At 38.6% G+C, this 18,784-nt stretch overlaps 1 protein-coding gene across 1 annotated transcript in view; it reads right to left on the bottom strand.

Moving 5' to 3' along the window:
* The window catches only part of DDX52 (DExD-box helicase 52), a 33,790-nt gene that overhangs the window by 9,224 nt on the left and 5,782 nt on the right, over window positions 1–18,784 (bottom strand). Inside the window, exons 3-13 of the mRNA XM_003278397.4 lie at window positions 14,314–14,444; window positions 13,137–13,322; window positions 10,796–10,939; window positions 9,293–9,404; window positions 7,486–7,558; window positions 6,461–6,664; window positions 4,924–5,014; window positions 1,985–2,107; window positions 1,713–1,863; window positions 1,460–1,535; window positions 354–425 (exon numbers count right to left, since the gene is read on the bottom strand). Of these exons, the coding sequence (XP_003278445.2) occupies window positions 354–425; window positions 1,460–1,535; window positions 1,713–1,863; window positions 1,985–2,107; window positions 4,924–5,014; window positions 6,461–6,664; window positions 7,486–7,558; window positions 9,293–9,404; window positions 10,796–10,939; window positions 13,137–13,322; window positions 14,314–14,444 (1,363 nt within the window). The remainder of the gene's footprint in view (window positions 1–353; window positions 426–1,459; window positions 1,536–1,712; window positions 1,864–1,984; window positions 2,108–4,923; window positions 5,015–6,460; window positions 6,665–7,485; window positions 7,559–9,292; window positions 9,405–10,795; window positions 10,940–13,136; window positions 13,323–14,313; window positions 14,445–18,784) is intronic.

The following is an 18,784-nucleotide window of genomic DNA, read 5'->3' on the forward strand; positions in this document are numbered from 1 at the left end:
TTTGGACTGGGCGCAGTGACACATGTCTGTAATCCTAGTACTTCGGGAGGCAAAGATATAAGATAGCAAGATCACTTGAGGCCAGGAGTTCAAGACTAGCCTGGTTAACACAGCAAGACCCCATTCCTACACCCCAAAAATCTAAAAAATATTATAGCCAGGCATGGTGGTACATTCCTGTTGTCCCAGCTACTCAGGGGACTGAGGCAGGAGGATCACTTGAGCCTAGGAGATCAAGACTACAGTGGGCTGTGATCATGCCACTGCACTCCAGTCTGGGCAACAGAGCAAGAAAAAAAAAAAAAGAATGTATATACAAAGAGACAAAGATAAAGGTAAATTCAAGATTGTACCTTAGTAGTTTCTGAAAACCTTTTATGTATTCTGGTACAGGACACCCGGCCTGCTGTATAACATTGGCAACGCTGAAAAAGAAACCCATAAACATAAACTTGTATCTTTGCTAAATTGATGTTTATGAATGTAAACCCTCTGCACAACCTTCCAGGGAACTAAAACTACACAAAGTAATCCACAAAGTGTTCTGATATATTCTCAATTATTACCTGATGTAAGCACACTGGATTACAGAGAGAACTATCCACTGGGCTGAAATTAATGCACTGATGAATAACTATAGATAGCAGCTATTTCAACATTTATCAAGCCCTATAAAGCTGGTAAACTCAATCTTGGAGGAGCATTGACTGAAGCCAGAGACAAGCTTAAATTCATTAAGTGAAAGTGCCTACTATGGGGTTGGCACTGTTGCCAAGTTTTTTGTGTATAGTAACTTCTTCACTCTTCACGACAAGCCTGTGTTGTAAATACTATCACTATCCTCATTTCACAGATGGAAAACTGAGGTGCATAGTTACACTAATATTTGGGTCATGAGATTCACATGCTTGGAGTTGCTGAGGCCTATGGTGGATCTAGGTTGTTGGAATATATCCCTCTACACACGCACATTTGAATCCGCTTAAAGCGATACAAAGGCTGACAGGTGGCAGAGCCAAAGCTCAGAAAGCACAACTAAAATATTTACCAAAACTGATAAACAGATCTAAGTACAAACCCCCTTTGGCCAAAACTAGATTTCATTAGCTAGAAATGTGAAGTGTTAATCATCATCAACCAAAAATTACTGTAGGCAGTCAAACTGCAGGAAACTCATCTTCTACATTAAAATCTAACATCAACCATTGAAAGAGTCCTATGAGTCTGAAACTTACAATGAACATTCCACTTTGAATATGTATTTCCAAATTCTAATAATGGAAGGGCAAAAAGGCCTTTTGATCATTTTTCCTTTCCCATGGCTAAAATTTGGTCAACTAACACCATTATCAGTAGAATTTGGGACATAGCCATTTTGTAATTATCTCTTAATTGAATATACATATAAGAATAATGAAGCAATTTTGCCAATAACACTAGGTTATTTTTTCTAATTTACCTTCTTAATAATGGCTTATCATCTTCAGTGAAAAATGTAATTGCTTTTCCCTTATTCCCTGCTCTTCCAGTTCGACCTAAGAAAAATTAGACCATTAAAAAACACATTTTGGGGGGAAGGAGGCTCTCAAAATTCATTTATAAAAGTCACTGGATTTTCACAGCACTAAGAAGTGAGCATATGCACAGGGAATAGCAGAGGTCCTAACACAGATCAGTGGGTGACAGAGGGGAAGGAAAAAAAGACAACTCACCTATCCTGTGGATATATTCCACTGAGCTGGTTGGAAAGTCATAGTTGATCACCAAGTTCACACCTTTAAAATCAATCCCTCTTGCTAGCAAAGCTGTACAAATCAGAACCCAGATTTTTCCTGCTCTGAAACTGTGGACTGTGTTATCTCTCTGGTTAACAGAATATATATTAAAATTGTTTTAGAATGAAAACAGGTACTTCATAAATTTAATGTCAATAGTTTAAAATCAAGTAGTTCTTCTGAGTTTCAAAGTATATATTTGATTTTACCTGTTGTTGTGTTCTCTCTGCATGAATAACATCCACATTAATACCTTCATATATGAGCTCATGAAAAAGTTCTTTAGCCCTTTCAATGGACTGAACAAAAACAAGAACAGGTGGATTGAAACCCTAAAAGAAGGCAAAAATTGGCATACATAACTCAATCAAGAATACAATTGGTCATTATTTCATAATTTGATTGTAGCTTCTAAGAACCCATTTCAATTTAGTGTACTTTCTTGGCTAAATTTCTTGGACTAGTGGTCTAACTCTGCCTCCATCTTCGTCACCATTCTCTCCAATTGGTTATTTCCACTCAACTTGAACTATATTTTCCACCTTGCTAATTCCAATAATGTTGTCTAATCAATCCCCCTACACCGCCTACGATAACAGATGCCCAAACTTTGAAATAATCATCTCTTGACTTCTGTGCCTCGAAACTTTTTTTATTCTGCTTAAAATGAAACAATTATATTTTTAATTCATTGGGTTTTTTGGGGTGAAATTAATTTTTTTATTCTTATGGATTTAGGGGTACAGGTGCAATTGTGTTACACAGATATATTGCATACTGGGGAAATCTGGGCTTTTAGTGTACCCATCACCCCAAAGGTGTATACTGAACCCCACAGGTGGTATTTCATCCCTCATTAACTCATTATTTGTCCTAATTCTGGTGCTCTCCCCAAGCTTAGTCCTTGGTTCTCAGTTCTTTCAATATAATCTTTATTTTACTGAGTTGAATCTCTACTACTATCTCTAAGTAAACTTTTTTTTTTTACTACATCTGATGTCTGCGTATCTAAGCAAATTATTTTTACATTTACACTATCAAACCCTTTCTCTCTCTCAAACCAGCTTTCTATCTTTTTAATTGTTCATATTAGAGTTTCTTAGCCTTTTTTTTTTTTTTTTTTTTTTTTGAGATGGAGTCTCGCTCCATTGCCCAGGCTGGAATACAGTGATGCAATCTTGGCTCACTGCAACCTCTGCCTCCCAGGTTCAAGCGATTCTCCTGCCTCAGCCTCCTGAGTAGCTGGGATTACAGGCACGCACCACCACGCCTGGCTAATTTTTTTTTATTTTTAGTAGAGACGGGGTTTCACCATGTTGGTCAGGCTGGTCTCGAACTGCTGACCTAATGATCCGCCTGCTTCAGCCTCCAAAGTGCTGGGATTACAGAGGTGAGCCACCGCGCCTGGCCGAGTTTCTTAGCCTTTTTATGATGGCTTAAACATCTCTTTCAGAATCTAATGAAAGCTAAGAAACTTTCTAATAAGTAACCACTCATTCACACAAAAATCTTACGTATAATTTTACAGGGTTTGCAGACCTCCCAAAGCTCATACATGGCTAAACATCTCTGGTGTATAATCTCCAAGGAATATCCTGGAAAACCTTAAATTTCCTAGTACCAAATGATTCTCTTAAGAATATTAATAAAATACATTTAGCATTTACTATGTGCCAAGCACTATTATATAATAAGTACTATGCTCGTACTAATGAATTAATAGTAAAACAGCTCTATGAGGTAGATATTATTATCCCATTTTACAGACAAGGAAAATGTGGAAGAGAGGTTAAGTTGTGCAAAGCTATCGTGGTGGAGCTAGAACTTCTACCCAAGTAGCCTAGCTCCAGAGTCCATGGTCTTAACCACTAAAGCAAACCATTTCTATAGTCGCCAGGTACTTGCAAACTTTTCCCTTTCATTCTCCAACTATACTTAATGTCCCACCACTAAGGCTGCTGCCCTTATTTCTTCCTCATCTCTGCCTACCCCAGTTTAAAAGCCTGATTGGTTTCCTTACTTTCCATATTTCCCATTACAATTCACCTTACATATTACAGTTTAACTAATTTTCCTTAAAAATTATGTAGTCACAATTAGCCGGGCGTGGTGGCAGGCGCCTGTAGTCCCAGGTACTCGGGAGACTGAGGTAGGAGAATGGCGTGAACCCAGGAGGCAGAGCTTGCAGTGAGCCAAGATGACACCACTGCACTCCAGCCTGGGTGAAAGAGCAAGATTCCGTCTCAAAAACAAAATTATGTAGTCACATTCTTCAAAAATATCCTGACCCCAGCTTTCCTGTCCAACCTGGTTTTCAATTCCATACTATAAACTGTTTGCCTTAGACAGGTAACTGCTTCATTAGTCTTCAAACACATGGTGTTCACTTCCACCTCTTAAGGCTTTACTCAAGCTGCTCCCCCAGCCGTCAATGCTCTTCCCCTCCACGTTTTATCCTGAAAATCTTTCAAGGATCAGTTTAGTAGCATTTCTTCTATAAGGCTCAACCAATTTGGCTCACCCTGGTGGCCCCATTATGACTATATGGATGCTTAAAAAAGTACTCTTTAGCCCTTTAGGACACTTTACCAGAGACTATGTTACACAAGTGTATTTATTTTATCCCTCTAAATAAGACTAAATTCCAGGGGCAGGGCTTAGGAGATTTCTTGTATTGCTCAGCACTGACACCTCAGTACTTTTTAACTATGGCTTCTACTCAGTACTTACTGAAAGGATAAAAACAGAAAACCCCACTCAGTGTCCTACACCCCAGTTCTTCTATAAGAAACCAGCAGAGGGATGGAGCAGGCAAATGTGGAAAAATGAGATTCTCAGGGCAGCAGATCGTTTCCTAGCCTAATCTGAGCTGCTAAAAGACAACTTACCATATTCTGAGAGGCAAGCTTCTGTCCCTTGGGATAAGAGTTGGGACAACATGCTTCTTAACAATTTACTCCTAGATTACTAAATACGATGCAGGATGATCATATAGTTAGCACAATGTACTTTCTTATCAATTTACCAGTGGATTACTGAATACGAGGCAAGATGATGATGATACAGTGCTACCACTGTAATAGCCTCACACCAGTAATATGTGTCTTGGCAAACTTTACCAAAATTCAAGAAGGTAATACAAATATACCTTTTTAACAAGTTCTCTCATGGCCAGAAGTTTTCCAGTCTCAGATCCAACAAAGAGAAGCTCTTGTTCTACAGTTTCTACTGCAGAATTCCTGAGAAGGAAATATACCTTGTAGTTTGTAAGAGTTAATTTTTGCTTTTTCCCCCTGAACTCTAAATAAATGAAAAAATTTACACACAACTCCAATAAAATCAATTTTTCCACTGTCAATATTAATAAGTACTTAATTATTTATACTTTAACTTGAAGACAAAATTATTTTTAAATGCTTTCTTCTAATTTTAAAAATATCTTGAAATGCCACCCATTAAAACTTATGTTTCAGTCATAAATTTTCATGTATTTGATTATTTATAAAAAATTTCTGACTGTAAAATTATTGAGTAAAATAATAAAAACATTTTTAAGGTTGTTATTACATATGGTTAAACATTTTTCATAATGATTAGCAAAGATTTATTTATAGACCAACAGGGTTGAGACATATGAAGACTTTATTAATACTCTGTAAGATGTTACAATGTACTGTGTTGTATCATATTTTTCCCATTTAATTATGTTTATCTAAATATATTTAAATATAAATTAATTATATTTAAATATGTTTAATTTCCCATTTAAATTATGTTTATGGTGAACTCACTCTGCTTTCCTCTTTTTTTTTTTTTTCAAGATGGAGTCTCACTCTGTCATCCAGGCTGGAGTGCAGTGGGGCAATCTTGGCCCATTGCAACCTCCACCTCCCAAGTTCAAGCAATACTCCTGCCTCAGCCTCCCAAGTAGCTGGGATTACAGGCACACACCAATTTTTGTATTTTTGGAAGAGACAGGGTTTCACCATGTTGGTCAGGCTCGTCTTGAACTCCTGACCTCAAGTGATCCACCTGCCTCTGCCTCCCAAAGTGCCGTGATTACAGGTGTGAGGCACCGTACCCAACCTTGCTTTCTTCTTATAAACGGGAATTTTAGGTTTAAAATAGGGTATTCTTTACTGTTCCATTGGCTACTTTTTCACTTAATATGGTACTACAAACACTTTTTCATATAGCTACAGTCTTCCTACATCATTTCAGGGGTTACATAATCCATCAGGTAGCAGTATCATAATTTCTTTAAACTTTTTTCTATCACTGAGCATTTATTTAGCATAAAATGCTCCCCAAAACATTTTTTAAAAGGAAATATATATCAAGTGGCTCAGTAACATCAAGTTCTTCCTCTGTGGTCCACTTATTTAAGCCATCAAAGAAACTAAATCTTCCAGGTGGCCACAGAGCTCATGTTATACTCTGTGGATGGAAAAAAACACCTAAAAGCATAATGACAGGAATGTCAATATGACAATATAAAAACCTTCTTTTAGATTACTCTAAAATAAAAAGCCTTAAACAATCTTGGCTTAAAAGAACACGTTTCAATCAGTAAAACTCTCTCCCTTGCTAGTCTCAGGCCAAGAAACCTATCTCCTTCAGTCTTTAAAAAAGACTTGTATTTAAAAAAAAAATCAGTGTGATAATGTTGAAAAACAATTCAATACCTTGCTCCAATGGACACACTGATGACATTGTCCAGGTTGAGTTTGCACCACTGTTCAACATCATATGCAAAAGTTGCACTGAACATAGCTCTTCGGACCTTGTGGGACGTGCAGGCCAGGAAAATGGAAGCCAGCTGGTCTCTGAACCCAGTTTTGCCATCTTCAAACAGTTTATCTGATTCGTCTACTACAAGCCACTCAACACTAAGAAATAACAAAACAACTTGTGGATATTGAACTGAAAGATCCAAGACACTTCAGTAAACCGTGGGGGCAGTGGACACATGAGGAAGTCAAATTATGATGCTGCTTCTCAGATCCACTTTATCATACCAGAAAAAAAAAATAAGAAAAACAAGCAGGTGATATGGTTTGGCTGTGTATCCCCACCCAAATCTCATCTCGAATTGTAATCCCCACGTGTTGAGGGAGGGACCTGGTGGGAGGTGACTGGCTCACGGGGGCACTCTCTCTCTCTCTCTCCCCCATCTGCCACCATGTAAGATGTGCCTTGCTTCCCCTTCTGCCATGACCGTAAGTTTCCTAAGGCCTCCCCAGTCATGCCCTGACTTGTGGGTCAATTAAACCTTCCATTCTTTATAAATTACCCAGTCTCAGGTAGCTGTTTAGAGCAGCATGAAAACAGACTAACACAGCAGGAAAAAGGTAAAAGGAAGATAAACATAGCTTAATGTACCTATTCCAATAGCCTCAAAGATACGAGGTTCCATTAACGACAACAGAGATTTTCATAAACTTCATTAACCCCATCACCATTGCTGAAAGATGCAAAAAGGTCTAGGGGAATTCTGTACCAACTGCTTATCAAAATGTGTAACTTTCTTCCAGACAAGATAGTTTTCTTTTCTATGAATTTTTTTAAAAAACCATTATTCTGAGTGCCAACACTGACTGAAGGTAGCAAACAGCAAGCTCCAAAGACGAAAGAATACAAGCAATGGAGGACAAAATATAATCAACTAAATTAAAAATACACACGAAAGACATGAAAATATCATCTATACCTTGTTAGGTCGATTCCGGGGGGATCTTGCTTTAATAAATAGATTAGTCGATTTGGAGTAGTCACAAGAATATCTATAGGAAAAACAAATGGTAGAAATTGCAAAAACAGGATTTATCCCTCTTGAACTAGGAATTAAGCCTCCTCAACTTCAGTTGATAACCTGAAGTGGGAAGTAGTTACAGCCAACAACACAAAACTATTATATCCTTACTTTCTTTTTATTATATCTGAGTAGCTTTCTCTTTTTCTTTTTTTTTGAGACAGGGTCTTGCTGTGTCACCCAGGCTGGATAGAGTACAATGGTGTGATCATAGCTCACTGCATGCAACTTCAAACACCTGGGCTCAAGAGATCCTCTGGCATCAGCATTCTGAGTAGCTGGGACTACAGGCACATGCCACTGAACCTGGCTTATTTTTATTATTATTTTTTTTTGAGACAGAGTCTAGCTCTGTCGCCCAGGCTGGAGTGCAGTGGCACGACCTTGGCTCACTGCAAGCTCCGCCTCCCGGGTTCACGCCATTCTCACTCCCGAGTAGCCGGGACTACTACTAGCTGGGACTACTACTAGCTGGGACTGCTAGCACCCACCATCACGACTGGCTAATTTTTTGTATTTTTAGTAGAGATGGTAAATTTTTTTTTTACTTTTATTTTTGTAGAAACAGGGTCTCCCTATGCTGTCCGGGCTGGTCTCGAATTCCTGGGCTCAAGCAATCTCCCTGCCTCAGCCTCCCAAAATGCCGGATTACAGGCATGAGCCACAACACCCAGCCTCTTCTCAATTTCTAAGAGGAAAGAACAATTTAATTTTCACACCTTTTTTTCCCCCCAGGAAAATCAATTTTTTTTACATGGAATTTTACGCAGAGGCCCAAGAGTTAAAAACAAAAACAAAAACAAAAAAAAAACAGATGAAAGCTTATCTCCAAGTGGACAATGTCAAAAAACAAGAAGAAAGAAAAATAGATGAAAGCAGATTCTCTGACTGATATAAGGGTGAGGATGTAAGCCGTTCTTTTTGTTTTTTTTTTAAGATGGAGTCTCACTCTGTTGCTCAGGCTGAAGTACAGTGGTGCAATCATAACTCATGGCAGCCTTGAACTCCTGGGCTCAAGTGATCTTCCCACCTCATACTCCCAAGTAGCTAGGTCTACAGGCGTGCACCACTATGCCTGGCTAATTTTTTTTTATTTAAAAAATTTCTTTTAGAGATCGAGTCTCGCTATGTTGCCAAGGCTGGTCTCAAACTCCTGGCCTCAAGCAATCCTCCCATCTCAGCTTCTCCTTAGCTACAGGTATGGAGAAGAATACAGGTGTGAGCCACTGCACCCAGCTATGCATGCCATTCTTGTCTGCCAGAGTATTTCCATGGCAGATTAAAAATCAATGGTATAAATCAGAATTTTTCAGCCTCAGCACTGTTACCACTTTGGGCCAGCTAAGTGTTGGTTGCAGGAGACTGTCTTGTGTACTGCAGAATGTTTAACAGCATCCTTGGCTATAGGCTTGTAACTACAGGCTAGTAGCACTTCTCCCCAGTTGTGACAACTACAAATGTCTCCAGATTATTGCCAAATGTCCCTGTGGTGAAAGGTGGGGGGCAAGATTATCTCTAGTTGAGAACTACCGGTATATATTTATGTATAACTTCTCAGTAGAGTGAGAAGGGGATCTCTTTAGTTCTCTAAAATTCAAATTTTATACATACATGACTATACTTTAACAACACTTACATAGTAATTAGGATATTTATAATTTCCGGATTCCTTACATGCTCTACATCCCATGTATGAATTCCTTACCAAACTTTTTAGATGATTTAGGTCCAAATTTCTTGGCTGCCACTGCTGCTTTGTGGATCATGTGTATCCTGAATCCTGTTCCCTCAGAAATTTTTATTAACTCTCTGTGAATCTAAAAAAAAAAAAAAAAAAAAGATAAAAACATTAGCTGCTAATATACTTGGACAAGATGTATACTCTCTTTTACATGATTAATGAAATAAATCTATTACCAACCCATGAATATCTGAAATTACACTCATAACAATCTGGAGATTAACCTGAAATCTTAGCATTTTGAAACTTCGATGCCTAATAAGATTCAATAATTTCTTCAGGTGGAATAAACTAGTTGCCAGAGATAAAACTAACCTATTACGTATTGTTTTCAGAATACAGTACTATCGGCCAGGTGCAGGGGCTCACGCCTGTAATCCCAGCAATTTAGGAGGACAAGGTGGGTGGATCACTTGAGGCCAGGAGCTCGAGACCAGCCTGGCCAACGTGGCAAAACCCCATCTCTACTAAAAACACAAAAACAATTAGCCAGGTGTGATGGTGCGCACCTGTAACTCAGGTACTTGGGAGGCTGAGGCAGGAGAATCACTTGAACCTGGGAGGCAGAGGTTGCAGTGAGCCGAGATGGCGCCACTGCACTCCAGCCTGGTCCACAGAGCATGACTGTTCCAAAAAAAAAAAAAAAAAATAAATACATATATATATATATATATATATATATACATACACACACACACACACACACGTATAGTACTATTACAAGAGTATTTCTTACTTGATAGGTGTTTCATATTAAGCACATTGGGAGGGTAGAACAGATCACTGTATAGTTTTCCCTTCTCAAAAAAAAAAAAACAACAGAGATGAGTCAGGCATAATGACTCATGCCTGTAAGCCCTGTACTTTAGTAGGCCAAGGTGGGAGGATCACTTGAACCCAGGAGTTCAAGATCAGCCTGGGTAACATAGGGAGACCTTGTTTCTACAAAAAGAAAAAAAATAACCAGGCGCAGTGGCATGTGCCTGTAGTCCCAGTTACTCAAGAGGCTGAAGCGGGAGATCTCTTGAGGCCAGGAGATCAAGGTTGCAGTAAGCCATGATCACACCACTGCATGCCAGCCTGGGTAACAGAGTAAGAATCTGTGGCTAAAAACAAACAAATAAATAAATAAAAACCAAAACTAACATGAGTATTCCTTTTTTTTAAGATGAGAAAAATAAAAGTCCAAGAAGGACTATATTTCATTAGCCTTTCAACTTCAAAGACCTTAAAGCATTTACCAAAGAAGTGTAAATATTAAAATCACTGTGTTTTAGAAACTTATAGAAAGACTTAAAAGACTTGCCCACATGGAGTAAGATCCAGAGAACTGTGCTGTGTAGAGGATACTTTACCATGACAGAAGACATGGGCCTTGCTTTTTTAAGACCTTTTTATTACCTTCGAATAAGAAAGATCACTGAAGTAAACACCAATCGCATTCTCTTCAAAAGCTACAAGTCATACCTGGCTGGCAAGTTCTCGTGTTGGTGATATAATCAGGGCTCTGAAGCCTTTATTTGCAGGTTGTTTCAGCTGCATTAAAATAGGAATGCTAAAAGCTAATGTTTTTCCAGATCCAGTTGGAGCAGAAGCCAGAAGTTCCCGACCCTAAAAACATAGGGTATATTAAATACTACAAAGAAAGTACATAAATTTTTCAGAGCCTGGTCAAATAATGCTACCAGCCATAGAAAAAAACAAATACAATTTTACATAATGAATCTAATCATTCAAGTCATATCTGCTTTCCTAACATCATCCATCCATGCCACTATCACCCCAACAAAGTTTCTGAGCATTGCCCTTGAATTCCCTTTGAATGAGTGTAAAGAATACGGATAACTAGGCCAGGCGCGGTGGCTCACGCTTGTATTCCCAGCACTTTGGGAGGCCGAGGCAGGCGGATCACGAGGTCAGGAGATCGAGACCACGGTGAAAGCCCGTCTCTACTAAAAATACAAAAAATTTGCCAGGCATGGTGGCGGGCGCCTATAGTCCCAGCTACTCGGAGAGGCTGAGGCAGGAGAATGGCGTGAACCAGTGAGCCGAGATCGCACCACTGCACTCCAGCCTGGGTGACAGAGCGAGACTCCGTCTCAAAAAAAAAAAAAAAAAAAGAATACGGATAACTAAAACCCAAAGATATTCCATAACCTAAGTTATATCCATTATTTCAATTTTTCTTTTCCACTAAACTATTGTCAAAATAAAATTATAAAACCAACTTTTTGTCCTGGTATCTACATTGCTCAATCACTAGGGAAGGTTTTATTAAATAACAGAATGGCTGAAGAAATAAAAAATGGCAATGACCTGAGGGACAGAGTAATTTCCAGGAGACGGTTTTCAAAAACTCGCTGTGATTTTTTTTTTTTTCTTCACACGGAGTCTCACTCTGTCACCCAGGCTGGAGTGCAGTGGCGCGATCTCAGCTCACTGCAACCTCCGCCTCCCAGGTTCAAGCGATTCTTCTGCCTTGGCCTCCTGAGTAGCTGGGATTACAGGCACACGCCACCACGCCCAGCTAGTTTTTGTATTTTTAGTAGAGACAGGGTTTCACCATATTGGCCAGGCTGGTCTTGAACTCCTGACCTCGTGATCTGCCCGCCTCGGTCTCCCAAAGTGCTGGGATTACAGGCGTGAGCCACCGCACCCAGCCCACTGTGATTTTTTAAGCTTTAAGCTAAAGCCATGACAGAAACAATCTTAAACAAAAATTAAAAGCAAATTTACTATAACATGAGTCAACAGCATCATTTAAATGTATGATTGTATTCTCATTTCAGCTCTCAAAGAAAACGAAAAGGACTAGTATAGATGAAAAGGTATCTTATATCCTTTGGAAACCAGAACCGAAGGCCATCTCGGTTACATGGGGAAAAAACCCAACTCTCATCGCTACAGAAACAAACCTCAGAAAAACTTAACGTCCGAAAACCTAAGTTAATCCATACCTCTATCAACAAGTGACTGGATAACAAATTGTGGTATATTCATACAACATAATACTACTCGGTAACAAACTATTGCTCTATGTAATATAGAAGAATCTCAAAGCATTACACAAAGTGAAAGAAACCAGAAATAAAAGATTAATGTGTGATTCCACTCATATAAAACTCTAGAAGAGGCAAAAGGAATATACAGCAGTAGAAATCAGAATAGTAGTTGCCTCTGAGCAGCGGCCGGGTGAGGACTGAATGGAAAGGGCACAAGAAAATTGTTCAGGGTAATACATATGTTCTCTATCTTCACTGGAATAGTGGTTACACAGGGTATGCATTGCTGAAACTCACTAAACTGGGCACTTAAAAATCTATGCATTTTATTGTATGTAAAGTATACTTTAATAATAAAAAGTATTCAGAAAAATAAGTCAGGTTATGTACAAGAACTTTAGAAAGCATTTGTATTTCTGGAGTAGTTCCTGGGCATTATAAACTAAATAATGAATGAATGAATAGAACATAATCCCCATTCTCCAAGGGGTTACACACTAGTAAAATGAAAAAGATAAATATGATTGGTGCAAATACAAAGTAGTGTAAAATGTAAAATAAATGTTGTAAGGAAAAGAACACACCAAATACCAGAAAGGGTACTAGAAAAAGAAGAAGATCACATCTAGGTGGAGTGATCAAGACAACTTTTATGGAGGCACAGGCATTTGATGAACCTTAAAAGGAAGTGAAGGATTTTAACAGGGGAAATAAGGTGGAAAAAAAGATTTCAAGAGGAGAGGGAAGAGAATGAGCCAACACACAGAGGAAGGAATGTTACAGGCATTCTAGATCTTCATACTCACATGCAGCATAACTGGGATGGCTTGCATTTGGATTGGCGTAGGCATTTGGAAACCTGCATCTAGAATGTTCTGAAGTAGTCGAGAATTGATTTTATATTCCTGGTCAAGTTGCTGAAATGTAGCAATTGGGTCAGGAAGATCGGTTCCTTGGACGTGAATTTTGTGTTTATTCCGCAAGAAGTTTATCTGAAAAGTGAAGTAAACAGGCCACCATGGATATGGCCAAATAAATACATTCTCAGATGTTATAAAGCAACATTAACAGTTTCTGGGATAACCCTTAGCAGCATATGAAACTTTTTGGTTAAATCCAAGAACCAAAACATCACAGATACTAGGTACATTTCATGCCCTTTCATAGAAAACCTTCATAAAATGTCTATGCTTTCTTCATATTAATGTGTTACTGTCATAGTCATAACTTCTAACCTTAAATAAACTTCTTAGAAGGCAGGCATTGAACCCATCTACCATTTTAATATGGTGGTTACCATACAAGTATCAATGCTTTTTGATGATTTACCCTAAAACTCTGCTTATTAAAACTGAGTGCCAAAAAGTGGAGTCTAGTAGTGCTGATTTGGTTTGTTTCCCCATTCTCTGGACCAGAGACAGCCAAATTCTGGTTTCTGGGTTACTGAAGCATTGCCATAGTAATCCCTGAAGTGAGCTGAATATACCTCTCCATCAGGAATATGGCAGGTGTACAGCAGACACAAAAAAGGTGTATTTGTTGTTTCTTCCATATCCTACTCCTCTTATTCCCAAGTCATAAAATACCTTTCTTAAGAATTCTAACCCTCTGATCTGTGTCAGAGGAAATCCCTCTAAACTGGTGAGCTCAACACAGAGAAGAAAGGGAGCCAAATTTTGTTTGTTTATCGAAAACAGTTACAAAATTTTAAAAATTTAATTCTAAACATACTATCAATCTTGAAACTTGAGCAGGTCAAGAATTTTATATATATATCTGTAATTTAAATTTTAAAATGTTCACCCACAGCACAAATGCCTACTTTGCTTTAAGTTTTCATTAAAGTAAAATCTAAATGAATGTAATTAACCTTCTATCTTAACAAAACTATGTTCACGTTAACAACAGAATAACCCAAATCCAGCGAATAAGTCACTTGGTCAGAAAATATATATACTTTTGGCCCCAAAATATTTTTCTAACCTTTTCTTTTCTGAGATTCTCCAACTTTCCGGAAGTTAGTTTACTTTCTCGCTGAACTTTTTTGTCTTCAATCTTTGCTTCTACAGATGATATCCACTGTATAGTAGCACCTTCTTCTTGGGAAATAATTTCTAAAATATATTTTTAAAAAGTAAAAGATTTTAACAGTCTAGGCAACATAGTGAGGACCTGTCTCTTAAAAAAAAAAAAAAAAACTAAAAATTAGTCAAGGGTGGGTGGTGGTGCAAGCCTGTAGTCCCAGCTACTCAGGAGGCTGAGGGGGTAGGATCATTTGAGCCTGGGAGGTTGAGGCTGCAGACAGCTGTGATCACACCACTGCATTCCAGCCTGGGTAACAGAGAAAAACCTTGTCTCAAAAAACAAAAAACAACAACAACAACAAAAAAAAACAAAAAAAAAAAGAAAAGAAAAAAAGGTTTTAATCTTGGGTGTATGTGTAGCAAGAGAGCCATACCTTCACACTAAAAAAGGAAAACGTATAGCTGATGCAACTAGGTTAAGAGAAAGTAATAGGATGTATAAAAATGGAAATGAAAAGGCAAGTTCTGTGTTGGTATGATCAGAGCTCCGAAGCTTACTATCTTCCCTTTGTTGGCTGTTTCAGCAGTGTACTGAGTATACTTGAAAACAACAGGGGATTAATTGAAAAGCGACTTAAACAATGATAAATTTCTTTCCTTTTTTTTTTTTTCTTGAGATGGAGTCTCGCTCTGTTGCCCAGGCTGGAGTGCAGTGGCATGATCTCGGCTCACTGAAACTGCTGCCTCCCTGGTTCAAACAATTCTCTGCCTCAGCCTCCCAAATAGCTGGGATTACAGGCATCCGCCACCATGCCTGGCTAATTTTGTTTTGTATTTTTAGTAGAGATGAAGTTTCACCATCTTGGCCAGGCTGGTCTCAAACACCTGACCTCAAGTGATCCACCCGCCTCGGCCTCTCAAAGTGCTGGGATTACAGGCGTGAGCCACCGTGCCTGGCCAAACAACGAGAAATTTCAATAAGGCAGCCAGGTTCTCTATATGTAAACAACCAACAACTAAAAAATAAATATGATGAAAGATCTCACTTAAAATAGCAATGAACGGCCAGGCGCAGTGGCTGATGCCTGTAATCCCAGCACTTTGGGAGGCCAAGGCGGGTGGATCACCTGAGGTCAGGAGTTTAAGACCAGCCTGGACAACATGATGAAACCCTGTCCCTACAAAAACACAAAAATTAGCCAGGCATGATGGCAGGTGCCTGTAATCCTAGTTACTCAGGAGGCTGAGGCAGGAGAATCACTTGAAGCCAGGAGGTGGAGGTTGTAGTGAGCCGAGATTGTGCCACTGCACTCCGGCCTCAGCAACAGAGCAAGACTCTGTCTCTAAATAAATAAATAAATAGCAATGAACATAACACAATACTTTGAGCTACTCAGTATTACAAAGACAGCCATTATCCCTCGATCTATGAAGAACACTAGCCAATTAAAAGTAATGGCAGAACTGTTTTGGTGACTAGACCAGCTGACTTAACAGTTTCTATGGGAGAATAAATATGTAAGACTAACCTAATTTTTTTTTTTTTTTTTTGAGATGGAGTCTTGCTCTGTCACCCAGGCTGGAGTGCAGTGGCATGATCTTGGCTCACTGCAACCTTTGTCTCCCAGGTGATTCTCAGCCTCCAGAGTAGCTGAGACTACAGAGGCATGCCACCATGTCCAGCTAATTTTTGTATTTTTAGTAGAGACGGGGTTTCACCACGTTGGCCAGGCTGGTCTCAAACTCCTACCTCATGATCCGCCCACCTCAGCTTCCCAAAGTTTTGGGATTACAGGTGTGAGCCACCGCACCTGGCCTAACCTAAAAAAATTTTAAGTTTAATAAGCAAAGACTAGTTCTACAAAGCAAAGACTAGTTCTAATTTCTAAATTAGTTCTAAAACTAGCAAAGACTAGTTCTAATTTCTTAATTTTTTTTCAACTTCACTGAGGCATAAATATATACAATAATCTGCATATATTTAAAGTATCTAATTTGCTGAATTTTAACATATCTACACACCCAAAAAACCATCACCACATTCAAGGTTATTTCTATCACTTCTCCAAATTTCCTCATGACCCCTTATAATCCATCACTCCATGCATAGGCAACCACCAATCTAATTTATGCCACTATAGATTAGTTTGCCTTTTCTGGAATTTTATATAAACGGAATCATGTCATATGTACTAATTTTTGCCTGGCTTCTTTCACTCAAGATAGTTATTTTGAAATTCATCTATGTTGCAGCATGTATCAACAACTTACCATTTTATTACTAGGTAGTATTCCATTGTATGGATGTACAGTTCATCATTCACCTGTTGAGGGACATTTGGGTCATTTCCAGCTTTTGGCTATAAGTAATGTTGCTATGACAATTTGTGTACAAGTCTTCCTGAAGATGTATATTTTCCTGTCTCTAAGGTAAATATTGACAAGTGGAATAGCTGGGTAATATGGTAAATATATGTTTAACTTAAAAAAAAAAATCCCCAACTATCTTCCAAAGTGGTTGTACCATTTTACCATCAACACTGTGAGAGCTTGTTTCTGTACATCCTTGCTCATACTTGGTACGGCCACCCTTTTTTATTTTTAGCCATTCTAATGGGTATGTAGTAGTATTGTATTGTGGTTTTAATTTGCCTGATGGCTACTGATGTTGAATGTTTTTTATGTGCTTATCACCATGTGTATTATCTTCTTTAGTGAGTAGATACAAGTCCTTTGATATACATTTTGCAAATATTTTCCCATCTGTGGCTTGCCTTTTCATTTTCTTAATGTTATCTTTTGAAGAATGAAAATTTTTAGTTTTGATAAGTCCAATATATCAATTTTTTCTTTTTAAAAAATTTTTGTTGTTGTTGTGCTAAGGAACCTTGACATATCTCAAAGACACAAAGATTTTTTTCCTGTGTTTTCTTCTAGAACTTTTATAGTTGTAAACTTCAGTCTGAGTCATTTGAAGTTAATTTTTGCTTACAATGTAAAGTTAGGTTTGATGTTCACTTTTTTCCCCATGGATCCAGCACCGTTTGTCGAAAAGACTTTCCTTTCCCAGCTGAATTACCTTATTACTTCTGTTGAGAATTAACTGACCATATATGCATGGGTTTGTGGACTAGCTATTCTGTTTCACTGATCTATATATAAGGGGGTCTTCAAAAAGTTCATGGAAAATCCATATTATGAAAAAACTATGCAAAAATTTCAAAATTTTTTGCACCAAAATAAACTCATATCAACTTGTTATAATATGGGTGAACTGGATCTAGTCTGAGACACTAAGAAGGATAAGACAGCAGTTTGAAAAAAGCAACACGAATTCTGCTTAAAACTGAAGCAAGAACAAACTTCAAATTTACAGTGAAGCTTGGGTAGAAGAATAGTGAAATCACTGATGCTTTATGAAAAGTTTATGGGGACAAGGCCCCAGAGAAATCAGCTGTTTACAAATGGATAACCTGTTTTAAGAAGGAATAAGATAATATTGAAGATGAAGTCTGTAGCAGCAGACCACCCACATCAATTTATAAGGAAAAAATTCATCTTGTTCATGCCCTAATTGAAGAGGACTGTTGATTAACAGCAGAAACAATAGCCAACACCACAGACATCTGAGTGTACATAACCAATTACAAGCTTATGCTTGTAATCCCAAATATATATATATATGATTTGGCTTACACCATATATATATATATATATATATATATATATATATTTTTTTTTTTTTTTTTTTCAAGATAGGGTTTTGTTCTGTCAGCCAGGCTAGAGTATACAGGCATGATCACAGCTCACTGTAACCTCACACTCTTGGGCTAAAGCAATCCTCCTGTCTCAGCCTCCCAAGTAGCTGGGACTACAGACATGTGCTACCACGTGCAGCTAATTTTTTTTTTTCTTTTTGGAGTCTTACTGTGTCACCCAAGCTGGAGTGCAGTGGTGTGATCTCGGCTGTGGCTCACTGCAACCTCCGCCCCCCAGGTTCAAGCGATTCTCCTGCCTTAGCCTCCCAGGTAGCTGAGATTACAGGCATGCGCCACCACATCCAGCTAATTTTGTATTTTTAGTAGAGACAGGATTTCACCATGTTGGCCAGGCTGGTTTCGAACTCCTAACTTCAGGTGATCCACCCACCTCAGCCTCCCAAAGTGCTGGGATTATAGGCATGAGCCACCGCTCCTGGCCCTATTTTCTGTATAGATGGAGTATTGCTATGTTGCCCAAGCTGGTCTCAAAATTCCTGGCCTCATCTGATCCTCCTACCTCAGCTTCCCAAAGCACTGGGATTATAGGTGAGCCACTGCTCCTGGCCTCCCTACCAATTCTTTGTTGTTTGTTTTTGAGACGGAGTTTCACTCTTGTTGCCCAGGCTGGAGTGCAATGGCGTGATCTCAGCTCACTGCAACCTCCGCCTC

The sequence above is a fragment of the Nomascus leucogenys genome, unplaced genomic scaffold, assembly GCF_006542625.1.
Source record: "Nomascus leucogenys isolate Asia unplaced genomic scaffold, Asia_NLE_v1 Super-Scaffold_258, whole genome shotgun sequence".
In the NCBI taxonomy this organism is placed as follows: domain Eukaryota; kingdom Metazoa; phylum Chordata; class Mammalia; order Primates; family Hylobatidae; genus Nomascus; species Nomascus leucogenys.